General features: G+C 44.1%; 1 protein-coding gene across 3 annotated transcripts in view; it reads right to left on the reverse strand.

Annotated features, from left to right (window-relative positions):
- Positions 1–11,291: 11,291 nt before the first annotated feature.
- The window catches only part of TNFAIP8L3 (TNF alpha induced protein 8 like 3), a 48,227-nt gene continuing 44,022 nt past the window's right edge, over positions 11,292–15,496 (reverse strand). For 2 of the 3 annotated variants that reach the window (XM_523074.8, XM_063794950.1), the window contains exon 2: positions 11,292–13,138. In XM_523074.8, the coding sequence (XP_523074.4) occupies positions 12,576–13,138 (563 nt within the window). In that variant the 3' untranslated portion in view covers positions 11,292–12,575. The remainder of the gene's footprint in view (positions 13,139–15,496) is intronic. The other variant, XM_016928238.4, reaches the window with a different exon arrangement.

The following is a 15,496-nucleotide window of genomic DNA, read 5'->3' on the forward strand; positions in this document are numbered from 1 at the left end:
CATGGTGAAACCCCGTCTCTACTAAAAATACAAAAATTAGCCGGGTGTGGTGGTGGGTGCCTGTAATCCCAGCTACTCGGAAGGCTGAGGCAGGAGAATTGCTTGAACCCGGGAGGTGGAGGTTTCAGTGAGCCAAGATCCCGCCATTGCACTCCAGCCTGGGCAACAAGAGTGAAACTGTGTCTCAAACAACAACAACAACAACAACAAAAAAACGCCCCCCACCACCCCTGACCCCACCACTTCTAGTTGTCCCGCCTTTCTGGACCAAATCAATGTATTTCATAAATGTATTTGATTGATGTCTCATGCCTTCCTAAAATGTATAAAACCAAGATGCACCCTGACCACCTTGGGCACATGTTCTCAGGACCTCCTGAGGGCTGTGTCACGGGCCATGATCATTCATATTTGGCTCAGGATAAGTCTTTTCAAATATTGTACAGAGTTTGACTCTTTTGTTGACAATGTCCACGTTTATAAAAGATTTGGTGGTGGTCTAAAATACTAGGCCCAGCAAATTTATGTACACATAAATGTATCCTGGCACTTTAAGAGTAACAAACAAACAAACAAACAAACAAAAAAACATTATTTTACAACATGTAATACCCTGTGACACCTCTGGAAGCGTGCCATAAAAGAAAATTAATTTTGAAACAGAGTTGATTCCCATCTATTGTCACTAAAAGTGATTTAGGTGAAAAGGAACAGTTTGGATTCTAGGAAGGTGTTAATTAAGGGAATGGGTTAACAATTATTGTTCACTTGAGTTTTCTAAAACATATGCCTTGGGTTTGAGCTGTGATTCTCTCTTCCGTCCTTGAGTCTGGAACCCTCTCCTGCTCCCAGGTTACTTTTCCAGCAATGTGCAACTCTCGAGAGAACTTTCCCAATGCCTTTGATTTCCACATGTGTTGCAAGTTGGGGATCACACAGAATTCAGGTTGAGAAGGTTCAAGTCTATATTTTCAGGAGACACACCAGGAAGAGTTCAGTGGCTGTCTGAATGTCCATCCATGTTGTTTAGGTAAATTGGTGATGGGGTAGATTAAAAGGGGACCTGTTTAGTGGTTTCCTGGCAGTTGCTCTGATTTCCTCCAGACTTCCTCTTGACAGCCGAAAGTAGACTCAATAAAATTATATCCAGGAAGGTATGGAAGTGGAGGTGGTGAGGCTATTGATTTGGTGAAAACATGGGATGAAGGGGAAGGCCTAGGTCTGAAAAATCTGGTTCTCCCTCCTGAGACCTCTATTTATAAAGATAAGGGATAAGACTTTGGAGACAGGTATGTGCCATATAATCTGCTTTGGAGATTAAGCAGCAACAAATAGGGAATGAAAATGTACCATTCAGTAATGTATTATTTATTCTAAAAGAAACAACTATGCCTTATACTGCACCAGTTCCTTAAACAACTTATTTTATTTTTTTAAATGATGGCAGCTCCAGGACCACACTGGATAACAAATATCAGTGACCAATACCTTTTTAAATGCCTCCTGCTGGAGAGTTTTTTCTCTCTTGTCTCCATTTCAGGGGAAACTCAGCAACCTCTGGGCCCTTTTACAATGCACAACTAGGGGCTTATAAAGAAAGAACTGCTGCAAGAGGTGTAGGTACTCATGCTAGATATTCAGGGAGGCTTGAAGGCTGAAGGTGAGATACAGTGAGCTTACGGAACATGGTGGGACTCAAAGAAGGGTTTCTGAGATAAACACCCTTATTCAAATGCCAGAGACACACTGTTTCTCTAAACAGAAACTCTTAAGGCCCGGCAGTTTTTATGTTGGAGCAAAAGATTTGGGTCAGAACCAAAGTTTTAAAGACTTTTTATTGAAGAAGTTCAAAGATTCCTTGGCCAGCAGCCAAGTGTGGTCTGATTTGTTTGCATTTCCTCTGGGAACTCACACACAAGTGAGGAATTGGCCAGCCACCACTGTGAGGGTCACCCACACCCCTGTGGGCCTTTTCTCCCTGAGCAGTTCCAAGGTGGGGGAGGGAAGCCAGGGGGAATCAGATCCCTACAAAGGCCGAGAGTTCAGCAGCCTGGCCAAGCTGCAGTTCTTTCCTGGGTGAAGGAGTATCTCTCCCAATAGCTGCAGTATCTCTTCCAATACACCAAGATGGTATTGATTAGTCCACAAATGAGACCACTATGACTCAGGAGGTAAGTGAGAGGCATCAAGGGGAGAGGTGGGAAGTGAAATATCACCTCTTCTTCCCTCCTCCCAGTGATGGTAGAAGGACTTGCTCCAGGCTGGGAGGCATCAAGCATGTGTGCTAATGGGCCAGTTCTCCACATTCAAGATCCCGGAGATGTTAAGTTTATCCAAAAATCTTTCAAGCAATCCTGTTGTTTGCAATTAACTCAGAGGGAGTTTTGAGAAATTTGTCAACTGGATTTAATTTTAAAAAGGGAAAATATATCTTTTACTATGGTTTTGGAAGTTTGAAAAGGAGTTGCTTGTGTAACCACACACGTGTGCACACACAAACAGCATGAAGGTCTCTCCTCTCCTTGGGATTTTGATCACAGAGGTAGAAAATTAGGCAAAGTGTAAAAGGATATGTGATTGTCAAAAGGTGAGGAGTTAGAGGGACTGAAAGAAATGGGTCCCTGGTTCTCCTGGACTGATGGGTCCCAGCATGTGACTGATGCCCATCACTGAGCAGATTTCATGACCTCTTCTTCGGTGAGCTGAAAATCCAAGAGAGAGTGGAGCAGGGAAGCTGGAGGTCACACATATATAACCGCGACAGGGGAAAGGGCTGAGTAGGCAGGAGCTCCAAGAGTGAAGGTGTCTGTTATTGTGTTGAGCAGTAGGAGGGAAACACTTTCAATTCCTGTCCCTCCCAACTAAATGATAAGGGAAGGAGCCTCCATCCATATAGAAGGAAGAGAAGTGCCCTGCTGAGTTCTGGGCATTTGAGTTTGTGGGATGACCAGGGTGTGGCCTGATACCTGAGCTAGCAGCTGGTTGATCTCTCCAGAAGTGAGCTGCCTGTTGTCAGATTAGAGGCATGAGATCAGGGCCAGCCCTCACTTTTGCAGGGTCTTACTCAACCCCTGACAGGAATGGCCTTGTATGCCAGCACCTGTAGTCCTGCCCTGTGCTAGGGGACCTGCAGTGAGGGGAACCTAACCCTTTAGGGAGGCTTGGGAGCAACAACTCCCACACAGGGCTGGGCTCCCCACATTGGTTTTTTTTTTTTGTTCATTGGCTGTAAGTTCCTTTTCTGAGATGAAGCCTTCTTCCCTTTTTTCAAAGAGAGCTTGGTAAGGGAAAGCTAAAGGGATTGGTAGCCCTGTTCAACTGCAACCACATGGAACCACATGTACATGTTCCTGGAGGCCTCTCCCCTCTGTCCCTGTGTGTCCCTGGTTTCTCTTCTGTCTCCCATCTGGGAGTCTCATGGCTGGCTGATCTGATCCCGGGTTCAACTTTTATAGATGTTGTTTCTCCATTGGCTAAAAGAAAGGTATGTCGCCTGGGGTGCTCTTTCTGCCCTCTTTTGCCTCCAGGTTCCAGAGTAATCCTGCTCTACACTGGGGTTTCCAGATCATCCTACATTACTGGAAAGGAGGCCTTGGAAAGAAAAGGGCCAAAGAGAGGCCTGGCAGAAGATGATATTTACCTCAAGGGGTAGGGACTCTCTCTGTTTATTCTTTATATATGGGTCAAATATAGTTCTGGAAATTATATCTCCAGATCAGCATCCCAGGTCATTGACCTTAGAAGAAAATTTTTAAACAGTTACTAAAGGTAATTAATTGAGAGGTGAGAAATGGAAAAAATGCAGCAATTGCCAGGACATAAGGGGCCAACTGGTGCCACTTTTCTCATGGTTCCTATGGCTCTTCGCATTGGAAATAACTGCCTAAAGATAGCTGTCCTTCAGGCACTTGCAGCTAGTGAGAATAGGGCTTGCTGACAGCCCCAGGATGATGACAGCATGTGAAGAGTAATGGGGTGAGCACATGCCCAGAGGTTGCTTCCTGAACACAAAGGAAGAAGAGATGGACTCAGTTTCAAAGCTGAAAAGGGTGGGAAGTAAAAACAATTCAGGCAGGAGTTACATTCTGAAAGCCACAGAATTTGAGATGCAAATGATTTCAAGTGGAGCTCTCTATACTGGGTCAGCAAACTTTACTGTGTCTAAAAATCACCAAGGAGCTTTTTAACTATTCGGGGTCCCAAGCCCCACCTCCAGAAATTTGGAGCTGGTAGATTTGGGGTAGGACCCAGGATTCTGCATTTTTAATAGGGCCATTCCCCATCCCTGGGACCTCTGATGCAGGTGTTTCACAGTTTTGAGATCCTCTGCCCTATGTAATGCCTGAATTCCTTCTATGGCACCCCCAGCACATGGCTATTGACTCTGCATCCTCAATGGGGCTACAGGATAATGAGGGAGTAGTCAGACTCTGGCAGCCAGGTTGTCCTTAACATTTTGCAGAACCCACTTCCCCACAGAGGCCACCCCTGTTAAGAGGCTGATGAGGCTTCATCTCAAGAGAATGTTGAGGTAGGGGACATAGATGGAGCTTGAGGCTCAATCTAGGATGCGGTTCGGCAAAATGAGTCAGTCATGCATATAAATGGGATTTGCTTGATCTGAATCTAAGACCATAGAGCAGTTCCAATATTGAGAAATTCTTATTTGTGATATTTTGGGGAGAAAATCAACTTTTATGTTGCTAATAAGGTCTCATGGGGGTAGAGAGGTGATTGACAAGGTATTGGGCTTCTTTCTGAGATAATGAAAATGTTCAAAATTTGCCTGTGGTTAGGGTTGCACATATTAATGAATACTCATACACTGACAGGGATTCATTCTGAGAAATGCGTCATTAGGTGATTTGATTGTTGTGCAAACATCATAGAGTGTACTTACAAAAACCTAGATGCTGTAGCTTACCACACACCTAGGATATATGGTACAGCCTATTGCTCCTAGGCTACAAACTTGTACTGCATGTTACTGAACTGAATACTGTAGGCGACTGTAACACAATGGTAAGTATTTATGTATCTAAAATACCTAAACATAGAAGAGGTACAGTAAAAATACAGTAGAAAACATAAAAAGTGGTACACCTGTATGGGGCACTTAACCACGAATGGAGCTTGCAGGACTGGAAGTTTCCCTGAGTGAGTGAGTGAGTGAGTGTTGAGTGAATTTGAAGGCCTAGGACATTATTGCACACCTCTATAAACTATAAACAATGTACGTTTAGGCTACACTAAATTTATAAAAAATATTTTTCCTTCTTCAATAAAATTAACCTTAGCTTACTGAAACTATAAACTTTAAAATTTTTAAGAAATATTGACTCTTTTTTAACAACACTTAGCTTAACACACACATTGTATAGCTATACAAAATGTTTTCTTCCTTTATGTCCTTATTCTACAAACTTTTTCTATTTTTAAAATTTTTACTTTTTAAACTTTCTTGTTAATAAAGTAAGAAACAAACACACGCATTAACCTAGGCCTACAAAGGGTCAGGATCATGAAGACATCACCAGGTGACAGGAATTTTTCAGCTCCATTATAATCCTATGGGATGACTGTTGTCTGTGGGGTCAGTTATTGACCAAAACGTCCTTATGTAGCGCATAACACATCACAATTCAAAAAACCATTGAATTGTACTCTCAAACTGGTGCATTTTATGTTATGTGAACTATATCTTTATAAAGCTATTTCTAAAAAAGGACTGAGAATTCCATAAAATGTTTCATTTGTTGGTGGAATGGCTTCATTAATATATTTTAAAATAATTCTCATAGCATCCTATGATATTTGACTCAAATCAATATTGACTTATTCATGACTTTGCTTATACCCTGTTCTCTGTCCAGAGACCTATTACTGGAGTCTGACACAATTTTGATCTGTAATGCATGTCTCAGTAGAGGGTTGAGCCTAACATTGAACCCCAGCGGGCTCCTGCTGAGTTGGCTAATTGGCTGACTCCCTGGGCCAACAGTGTGTAGTTCTCTGGTGTTTATGGAGTCTTGATTTTACTTTTCATTTTTCTGGCTTAAAGCTTTTCCCCTTTGAAATCCATCAACTAAGATCTTCATTCAAAAGTTCTGAAGAGGATCATTGAGGAGTCATTTTTCAATTCGGAGTCTATTGCTCTGTTGAATAATGAATAGGTTTTCCTTCTAAGAGACCTACAGTGCAGAAATGCCCAGAGCTTCTCTTCTATGCTGCTTGGAAGAACTATGGAACTGGAAGGATTCTTAAAGACCTTGTACAACTCCCTGCTTTTGCAGTTGAGGAAACTGAGGCTTGGAGAGGTGAAGCATAAGGAAATCCCCGGCTAGTGGGCAAGCTAAGATGAATCCTCCTGACCCATGGCTGGCTCCATGTTCTACATTTTCTATTGTCTGTGAAAGCTGAAAAGACAGCAAACCCCAAAATATCCATCTTCCTCATCTCCCCCAACCCAAAGCCAACAATCTATTTCTAAAATCAAGTTGTCACTATTTCTGAAACACAAAGTAGGGGAAGCCCCATCCCATGGCTGAGAGGAAATGTGACGCTCTTACAGGGAAGCCAGCTGCTGGGAGAGGTGGAAAGAGCCCAAGTCCCTCCTCGGGGACCAGCCCACAAGCTCTTCCTTTACCAGTGACAGAGCCTGAGAAAGTGCTTCTCTCCCTAACATAACCTAATTGCCACTTCCCCACTAGCCTCCGGCACTCACTCTGTGCCAAGCTCTGGCTCCTGCCCAGCTGCTCCTTGAGCTGGGAGCCAAACCCCAGACTCCTTTGTCTCAGGAACTGGTCCAGAATGGCCTTAGTAGTCAGCTAAGAAGAGCTCTATATGAAGGCCTGGGAGGGCTGGCTGCCCAGACTCTGGCTGCCTGGGTGGGCTGCCAGGACCCCTCCTCTGTACAGACCTGCCCCAGCTCAGCAAAGGAAGGACATGTAAGGAAAAGGCAAGGCTACCAGTGGAACTGCAGTGCTGTTGGGGGTGGGTGTGAGTCTTTGCACCAGCTGACCTCTCCTTTTTCTGGGGCTGGAAGGAATTTGATGTCACCAGTATCTTAGAGCCACATGCCTCATTCTTCAGGAACAACCTCTTGGGATCCTGGAGGCATACAAGGTCTCCTGAGGCCTTGGACTTGTGTCTGCATGCCAGCAGATGAGGCTGGAACTAGGACAGAGTGTGAGCACGTGCAGGTGACCTCTTCAAAAGCTTCTCCCCTGTTGCTTTCCTTGGGAGTCACACTGCCTGCTTTGTCCAGTGGTGGACACTCTTGAGCCTTTGAGGTTTAGTATTAGGATTGCCAGCATAGGTTGGTCAATTTTTAATTTGATTTCTATGTTGATATGGTTTGAATGTGTGTCCCCTCTAAATCTTAAGTTGAAATGTAATCCCTGGTGTTGGAGGCGGGGCCTGGTGGAACGTGTTTGGGTCAATGGGAATGGATCCTCCATGAATGTCTTGGTGCTGTCCTCCCAGTAATGAGTGAGTTCTTGCTCTGAATTCATGTGAGATCTGGTTGTTTAAAAGACACGTTGTTAAAAGAGAGCATCTCCTCTCTTGCTCCTTTGCTCCCTCTCTTGCCATGTGACATGCCTGCTCCCACTTCACTTTCTGCCATGAGTAAAAGCTCCCTGAGTGCTCACCAGGATCACATGTTGGCACCGTGCTTCCTGTACAGCCTGCATAACCATGAGACAAAATAAACCTTCTGTCTTTATAAATTACACAGCCTCAGGTATTTCTTTATGGCAATGCAAGCAGACTAACACATATGTGGTAGCTTCTTTTGGCCAGGTTTCAAAGGGCAGGCAGAACATGTGGCAGCTGACCTGCACATAGAATGCAGACCTATGTGTGCTTCAGACACTTGGCTCACCTCTCAACCTTCAAGCCCCCACAAATAAGTCACTGTTTAGGGGAGGGTAACATTCATTCTCTGCAAGCCTCCACATTCGTATGTCATAGCAATGTTTCTCTAAATTGAGTACTCACAGACCCTGCAAGTTCCCCCTGCAGACCTCTAGGTGATGTCAGACCTTAAACACATGAAGTTAAATTCTTTTCTTTCACCTGCCGTGCTCAGTCAGCATGAGTGATGTTGTAAACACAAACTCAGAAGCTCAGACTGAAGCCAGATGGCACCACATGGCTATAAGGTCATTCCCAAATGATGTGGAACATACTTATGTTGATTTTAATTTTTTTAAAAAGTTGTCAGAATGAAACAAAAACTTAAAAACTTATTTTGGAACTCATGGACTCCACCTCCCCCCTCTCCCCACCTTGCCCTCAGGACTTTCAGAGATTCATAGATGCTATTTTGAGGAATAGTGTTGTAGAAGATTCTCTCTCCCCTTCCCCTACCCTTGCCAACAAGCAAGACCTCCCTCTAAAGAAAGAGCATGAGCTGGGCCCAGCTTGGGCTGTGGCTCATGTAGCAGGGTCAGATTAAACAAGCAAAATCCAGTTGACCATTCAACTCCCAGTTGGGAGGGCCTTGGCAACCCTCTTCTCGAAGGCCATCTGATTCATAACTTTATTGTCAACATTCTGGTCCATTGTTGGATAGCTCCTGTTAGTGCAATGTTTTCACAGCTAAAGTTGAATTTTCACTGATTGGTTTTGGTCTTGACCTCTGGGATCATGTTGAATTAAAAAAAGAGAAAAGTCCTAAAAATATTGGGGCAAGGCTGGGCACAGTTGGCTCACTCACGTCTGTAATCTCAGCTCTTTGGGAGGATGAAGTGGGAGGATTGCTTAAGGCTAGGAGTTGGAGACCACCTTGGGCAACATAGCGAGACCCCCGTCTCTACCAGAAAAAAAAAAAAATTAGCCAGGCATGGTGGTGCACACCTGTAGTCCCAGCTACTCGGGAATTTTAGGCAGGAGGATTGCTTGAGCCCAGGAGTTTGAGGCTTCAGTGAGCTGTGATCATGCCACTACACTCCAACCTGGGTGACAGAGGAAGACCTTATCTCTAAAAAGTAAAAAAATTAAAAAAAGATATTGGGACAGAGGGCACATAGGCCTGATTTGAGCTCTTTTCTTTTTTAAAATATAAATGGATGCAATAAGTTCATTGGAGCAGCCAATGAATGTACTGATTTGATTCTATAAAATGTACAGATGGGAGAGATGAGAGTTTGAAGAAGCACAGATGGAGAAGTCTTTTCATTTTGTCACTGAGCAGAGACCTGGAGTTACTGAGGGTGTCAAGACCCACAGATGTAAACACAGAGAAGAGTGGTACAGACACATGGCAGGTGGCAGCTGGCAGGGAATGTGTTTCCGCAGGGCTCAGATATATGAGGAAGGACACGCACAAAAGGGCTTGATGAGGATTTCAGCACAAGTCCCTGGTGTCCTCCTGTGGGGACAGAGCTGAGTGTTCAGGGATGGTTGAAGACCCAGTGATGTTTCCAGATGACTGATGCAAGCTGCTCCTGCCACTCCTCAGCCTTAAAGAATGTCACGCCCCTACTTGGTTTGCTGAATCAGGCATTGCTGTCTGAAGTCTGTGTGGGGCTAGATCAATTGAGCCATCTTGTACCATTGCTTCTTTTGAAATTACTTTCCCATCACTTTGCAAAATGATATGTTTGTTATTGGGGACCTAAAAATGTAGCTATTCTAACTCTGCTTTTGTGGGTTCTCATATTGAGAGTTTTGTACAGAGCTCTGAGCACAAATTCACATCTAGAGTCCTGCTTTCCAAAGCATCTGCTGGCCTCTGTCACATTTTTTTCAGCCAAAACAGCCTTTCAGGGCCACCAGGTGATGTGGTTAGAGTACTTAGGATAAACCAATAGGACTGTATAATGAGAAGCTAGCTTTGGTCACTAGATTGTTATGTAAAATATTTGAAATTTGTAGGCCTTTCAGCTGCTTGATGAAACTCAAGAATCGCTTGATTTAGATGCAAATCGTATGTTTGAAATGTGCACATGGGATTGGTTTTGGCTTTGTATTTTTAGAGGAGTTCTTGTGCCCAGGTAGCCCAGATCCCCACTGGTTGCTGCTGCTAAGTCTGGGGGTCTTGGGTAGACAGCCCACTGGCTCCCTCAGCGGAGAGCCTAAGGTAACAGAAAATGTTTTGGTCCACACTCTGCCATTGCACTTGGTGAGATTCACTGGTGGAGGTGCTGATCCTTCCTTGACCAAAGCAGAAAGGACCCAGTTTCCTTAGAGACTTGTGGGCTGTCAGAACCCAACTCAGCCTTCTTCCTACACCATTGTTGTGCTGTGGCCTGCAGAGCCAGGAGAGAACCCAACACCTTCTTTAGCTGGGGATCCTGCTTTCTTCCCCACTGTATCTCACACGGACAGAAGACAAGTTCACTCATTCCTCTTGGGTCTGAGTTCTCTGTAACGGTCCACTTAATGAACAGTGAACCTACTTCTAGAACCATCTTTTGAACAAGAAAACAGTCTTTTGTCAGATAAATACATCAAGGCAAACCTTGAAGACAGCATGAGAAAATCCAGCACTGCTGGACTGGTGCCTTGCAGGCAGGTGGGAAGGAAGGGGAGCCAACTGCTTGTAGTTCCCACCAGCAGTGCCAAATGACCAGCCATCTCCCCAGCCCAGGTGTGCACAGGGCATCATTGTTCAGCCCTTGGGTTTGAGTAGAGGGCTAGGCCATGTTTGTCCAATATGGAGAACAGGGGTTGGCCTTACTCCTCCATATTCCATACTGAATAGCCTTCCTATGAACTAATTCTGGCTGCGTGGCTGAAGAACGTAACTAGATGGTTTGCTATGATGTTGACATGAGAGCCAGCTGAGGCTGAATGGCCAGCGAGGCTCAGGGGACATTGTTTCACACCTCCCCACAAACCATCTCTTGATGCTCCTGCTGGAGATAGACTGTGGGGTGGGATGAACCATAGGGCTGTGCTAGTATGGTATTTTTATATTATCATTAGAAGAGAAGCAGAGGAGGATGGAAGGAAAGGTAAGAGGAGCAAGTCTCTTAATGTGGCACAGTGTTGAAAGGAAGTACATTGTTCTGACGTTGGTTAAGACTATGATGAAAAGATGTCAGAAGCTGCACTGTGAAAGCAAGGCTGTGACATTTGGAGAAGGTGGTTTGTGTCTGTGGACTAGCTCCCCATTGACCATCTCACAGATCCACCCACTTGTGCTCCCCTGAATCTACCTCCTCTTGGGGTTCGAGTGCAGAACTCTTGCTCTTCATTTTCTTCTTCCTTTCAATCCTGTTATTCTTAACACTGTATTTAACTCCAAGGAATTTTATTTTGAATCACAACTCTAAGATCTCTTGTTTGGAGGGCAGTTTCAATTTATTAATGAACCAGAGAAAACAGCACAAAATGACTGAAAAGCCAAGAAAGATGGGTAGGGGTTCATTCTGCCTGATTCTCCCGTGCATATGGAATAAAGCCTCCCTGAGCTCTATGCCCCTTAGATAAGGGAAGGCTGGTCCTGCAGAGGGAGCACAGTGCTTCTCTGTTTCTGTATTGTGGATGGAAAACTCTCTCTCCCCACCCCCCCATGGAAAGTTTCCCTCTGCAGGATCATCAACCTGAACATCTAAGACCTCAAAAACACCTCTTTTTTTAAAAATTATTATTATTATTATTTTTTAGAGACAGAGTCTTGCTCTGTTGCCCAGGCTGGAGTACAGTGGCATGATCTCAGCTCACTGCAGCCTCCATCTCCCAGGTTCAAACAATTCTCCTGCCTCAGCCTCCTGAGTAGCTGGGATTACAGGCGTGTACCACCACGCCTGGCTAATTTTTGTAATTTTAGTAGAGATAGGGTTTCATCATGTTGGCCAGGCTGATCTTGAACTCCAGACCTCAGGCAATCTGCCCGCCTCGGCCTCCCAAAGTGCTGGGATTACAGGTGTGAGCCACCATGCCTGGCCAAAAAGACGACTCTTGAAACACATTTTTCCAATTTGCAGCTATACTTTTTCACACCTTTGGATTTCACTTTGTCTGAAGCAGTGCATTTAGAGAGAGATTGCAAACCCAGTCCATTAGATTCTATTGTTCTTTTCTCCTATGCTGCTTAATAGTCTACATCCAGGTTTATCCCCTCACACTCAGAAGACAAAATATTAAGACTTTAAATTAGAGATTCCAAAAGTATGAACATACATCATCTCATCTGGTCCTCACAACAGCCCTGTGAGGCAGGCAGGCAGGCATCATGGTTCCAGAATGCAGAGGACAGAGTCCTAACTGGTTAAGCTGGAAACCAAATCCATGTCCTCTGTCTCCTGGTTTAGTGCTCCTCCCACTCCATGAGATGAACAGCACTCACTGTAATGAACAAAACAGCCTTTCTGCTTAGAATAGATGAAATGTCCTTTGGGCTTGCACACAGGTGATTTTAAGTAGAAACCTTGCTAGAAAGCTTGGAAGAAAAACACATCTGAGCTCACTCAGTTCAGCATCAGAATCAGCATCAGAAGGATGAACAGGACAGAACATGGACATCTTTGACAAGGGTTTCTGCTTATGTTCTTGATTCTCACCCAGATCATGGTTGAGTGCTGTAACTTTAAAGCAGCAAAGTCCAGTAGGAGGGAAGGCATTTAAAGGACTTTCTCATCTAGCAACTTATTGATTCCTTCACAAATCCTCTTGAGGTTGGGCCTACAGTCTCCATCCAGACTATAGAGGGTGGAGAGGAACTCCACATCGGCAAAGTGGTTAAAGACGTGGTTGATGCGCCCGTGGGTCCTGGGCGTCAGGTGCCGCTGCACCAGTTCATGCACCAGGTCCTTGCACTCATGCAGGAGATTGGAGAGCACGTTCCTATCGAAGGTGTATTCCACCTCATAGAAGCTGACGATGGTCATGGCGGTCTGGTTCAGCTTCTTCCGGAACTTCTCCACAATAACAAGCTCCTCTTGGCTAAACTGGTTGTTCCGGTAGAGGATCCCGATTTTGATCGCCACCTTGATTAAGTCTTTCATGATCTTGTGGGCTTCCTTCTTGTTGTGTGTGTGCTCTTTGGTGACTTTGTAGAGCTCATCAAAGATCTCGCTGCTGGTGTCATCAATCAACATGTTGGCCACAGTTTTGCTGGCTATTTTGCTCAGAATCTTCTTCTGGGCTTGAAGCGCAAGACTCTTTGAACTAAAAACATCAGGACCTATGGTAAAAAAAATATATAAAAGTTTTAGAAATATAAGAACTGTCTGTTACTTTTCCACAAGTAAAACACACTAACTTGAACTTATGTTCTTAGAGCAAAAACTCATGTCTTTATATTCCCTCGCTCCCTAACTAAACCCCACCCCAGCCTGGTTCCCCTACTTTCCTCTCCACATGATATGCTTTGTTTACCCTTTTTAATCCTCTAAACTGTGCTTATGCTCCTTCCTCTGCTGGAGGTCATCTCCTCTTATCCAGGCCAAATCTTACCTTTTTAAACCTACTTCATTCATAAAGCCTTCCTGATTCTACTAGCTCACAGAGAACACTCTACCACTGCTGTCACGCTGGAAACCATTCAGCTTTGCAAACTATACAGGAGCAAATTATTGCTTAATGGCATGAATGTAGCCCCATTGTCAACCCCATTCCCAGGGCAGACATGGATAGTTGATCATGACAGTCATTTTGACTGAGTCTCAGAACCCACATATCATTGGGTCTAAGAGGTATTCTTTTGCTTTTGAAATATTGAAAATTGGATGGGTCTTTCAGTTACTGTTGCCAGGTAGCTGTTGTGCTGTGGTTGTTATTACCTGTGTGCACATTAATTTACACAAAAGTTGTCAGAGATTTGGGAGAAAGTCAAGAGAAATTTTTGTAAGAAATGTTGCCTCCTGAATACTCTTGATGGCATAGAGAGTTGTACTGTGGGAACACAGACATCAGTAACTCCAAATCAAAGATGCTAGAGATGAGTAGTACTCTGAAGGTGAAGCAGCTTAGGAAAACCAGACCCAATTTATTTTGCTGTTATTTTCTACTTTATGAATGAATGAGAGCAATATATGTTTTAAAAAATCCACAATATTATATGCTAAGAAGTCTAAAAAGCCTCTTTCAATAAGTATAAATAAAAATTCTAACTAATAAGAAAGAAATGGTTCATAATTTAATTTATAGCGTATTTTTTTCTTAAGAACACCTAAAATGGCATCTTACAATTGATGGTGTTTTGATTTGATGAAATACTCTACAAGGCCAGCAATTAGCTGGAGCTGACATCTGAAATGAAACCCACTGGCTATCCTCACTCTACAGTATGTATGTATATTGTTCTTATCTTCCCAAGGAGATTCAAATTGCCCAAGGACAGAGGCAATGTCTCCCACAGCACCTAGCTCGTTCTGACCATAGGGAATGGTGCTGTTGAGTAAAATACCAGAGAAATGCAGAAGAATAAGAAAGTAGTAAAATACAGTGTACACCAAACTGATACTAAGAAAAACCAATATTCCTTTTGAGAATTGAGGGTCCTGGAGAATCCCAAGAGCTTTTGTCCAGTGCTTTGTGTCCACACAGGAGTGACTGGATAGGCAGAGCAGACAGAGCGACGGCCACATGCCCTGGCTTCTGTTGTCCTTGTCTGGTCCCTCCCTCTCTGCTCCTTCTGGGTCAGCAGAACTAAAGCAGCGAGCACCAGGGGCCTTCCACCGTCCCAGCAAGCTCTCTTCCAAAGTCTGAGACCACAGAATCTTTAAGCAACTTCACACGCAAGTGACCCTGACATGGCCAGGCTTTTCCCTTCTGCCTCAGTGCTAAGAGGAATAAACACTCATTGTGCAGAACATAAAAGGAATGAACAATCTCTCCTGACTCTTCTTTACTATGAGAAAGCTCCGACTTCCTGACTGATGCTATTCCAGAGTTTGAGGCAAATGATATTCCTGCCCAGTCTCATCATCTACCATGATCACTAGAGCTTTGTGTGAATAGCTTTTGTTCTCTGCAAAATCAAAGTTGTTCTCCAAAAGCAAATATTTACAAGCAGTAAGCATATTCAGAAGATTGCACTGTATGCTTTGAAGTCAATTCCACAGATGAAGCTTAAAGACTTTTGAGTAATCGTCCTGTCACTGAAATAAGTATATGCCTCCTCAGGTGACTATTCTAATAGGAATAGTGGAATGTAGATGGATCCATTCTAGAATATAAAAAAATGAGTCATGGCTTTGTAGTCACAGCTTCTAAAAACTGCCCAAGAATAAGTCTTTAGACTCTCTAGAAATGCAGCCAACATGCATTTACACAGAAGCAGCAGGTCAACTACATATGCATCCAGTGGCAGGTTGGTGCCTGAGGGCAGGGACTTGTGTCTAAGCCTGATTACCCCCAATGCCTGGCACACTGGCCACACACAGCAGGTGTCGGCTGAGTGAAGGGAGTGCTGGTTCTGTGCCAGGCGCTGTTTAACCCTTTGGGCTGGGTTAAGTGGGCATTTTCCCAAGGCTTTCCTGCTGGCCTGATTCCATACCCTGCTGTTTGTACTGCCAGCATTTCCTCTATTCTGCTCTGG

This window comes from Pan troglodytes, chromosome 16 (genome assembly GCF_028858775.2).
Source record: "Pan troglodytes isolate AG18354 chromosome 16, NHGRI_mPanTro3-v2.0_pri, whole genome shotgun sequence".
In the NCBI taxonomy this organism is placed as follows: Eukaryota; Metazoa; Chordata; class Mammalia; order Primates; family Hominidae; genus Pan; species Pan troglodytes.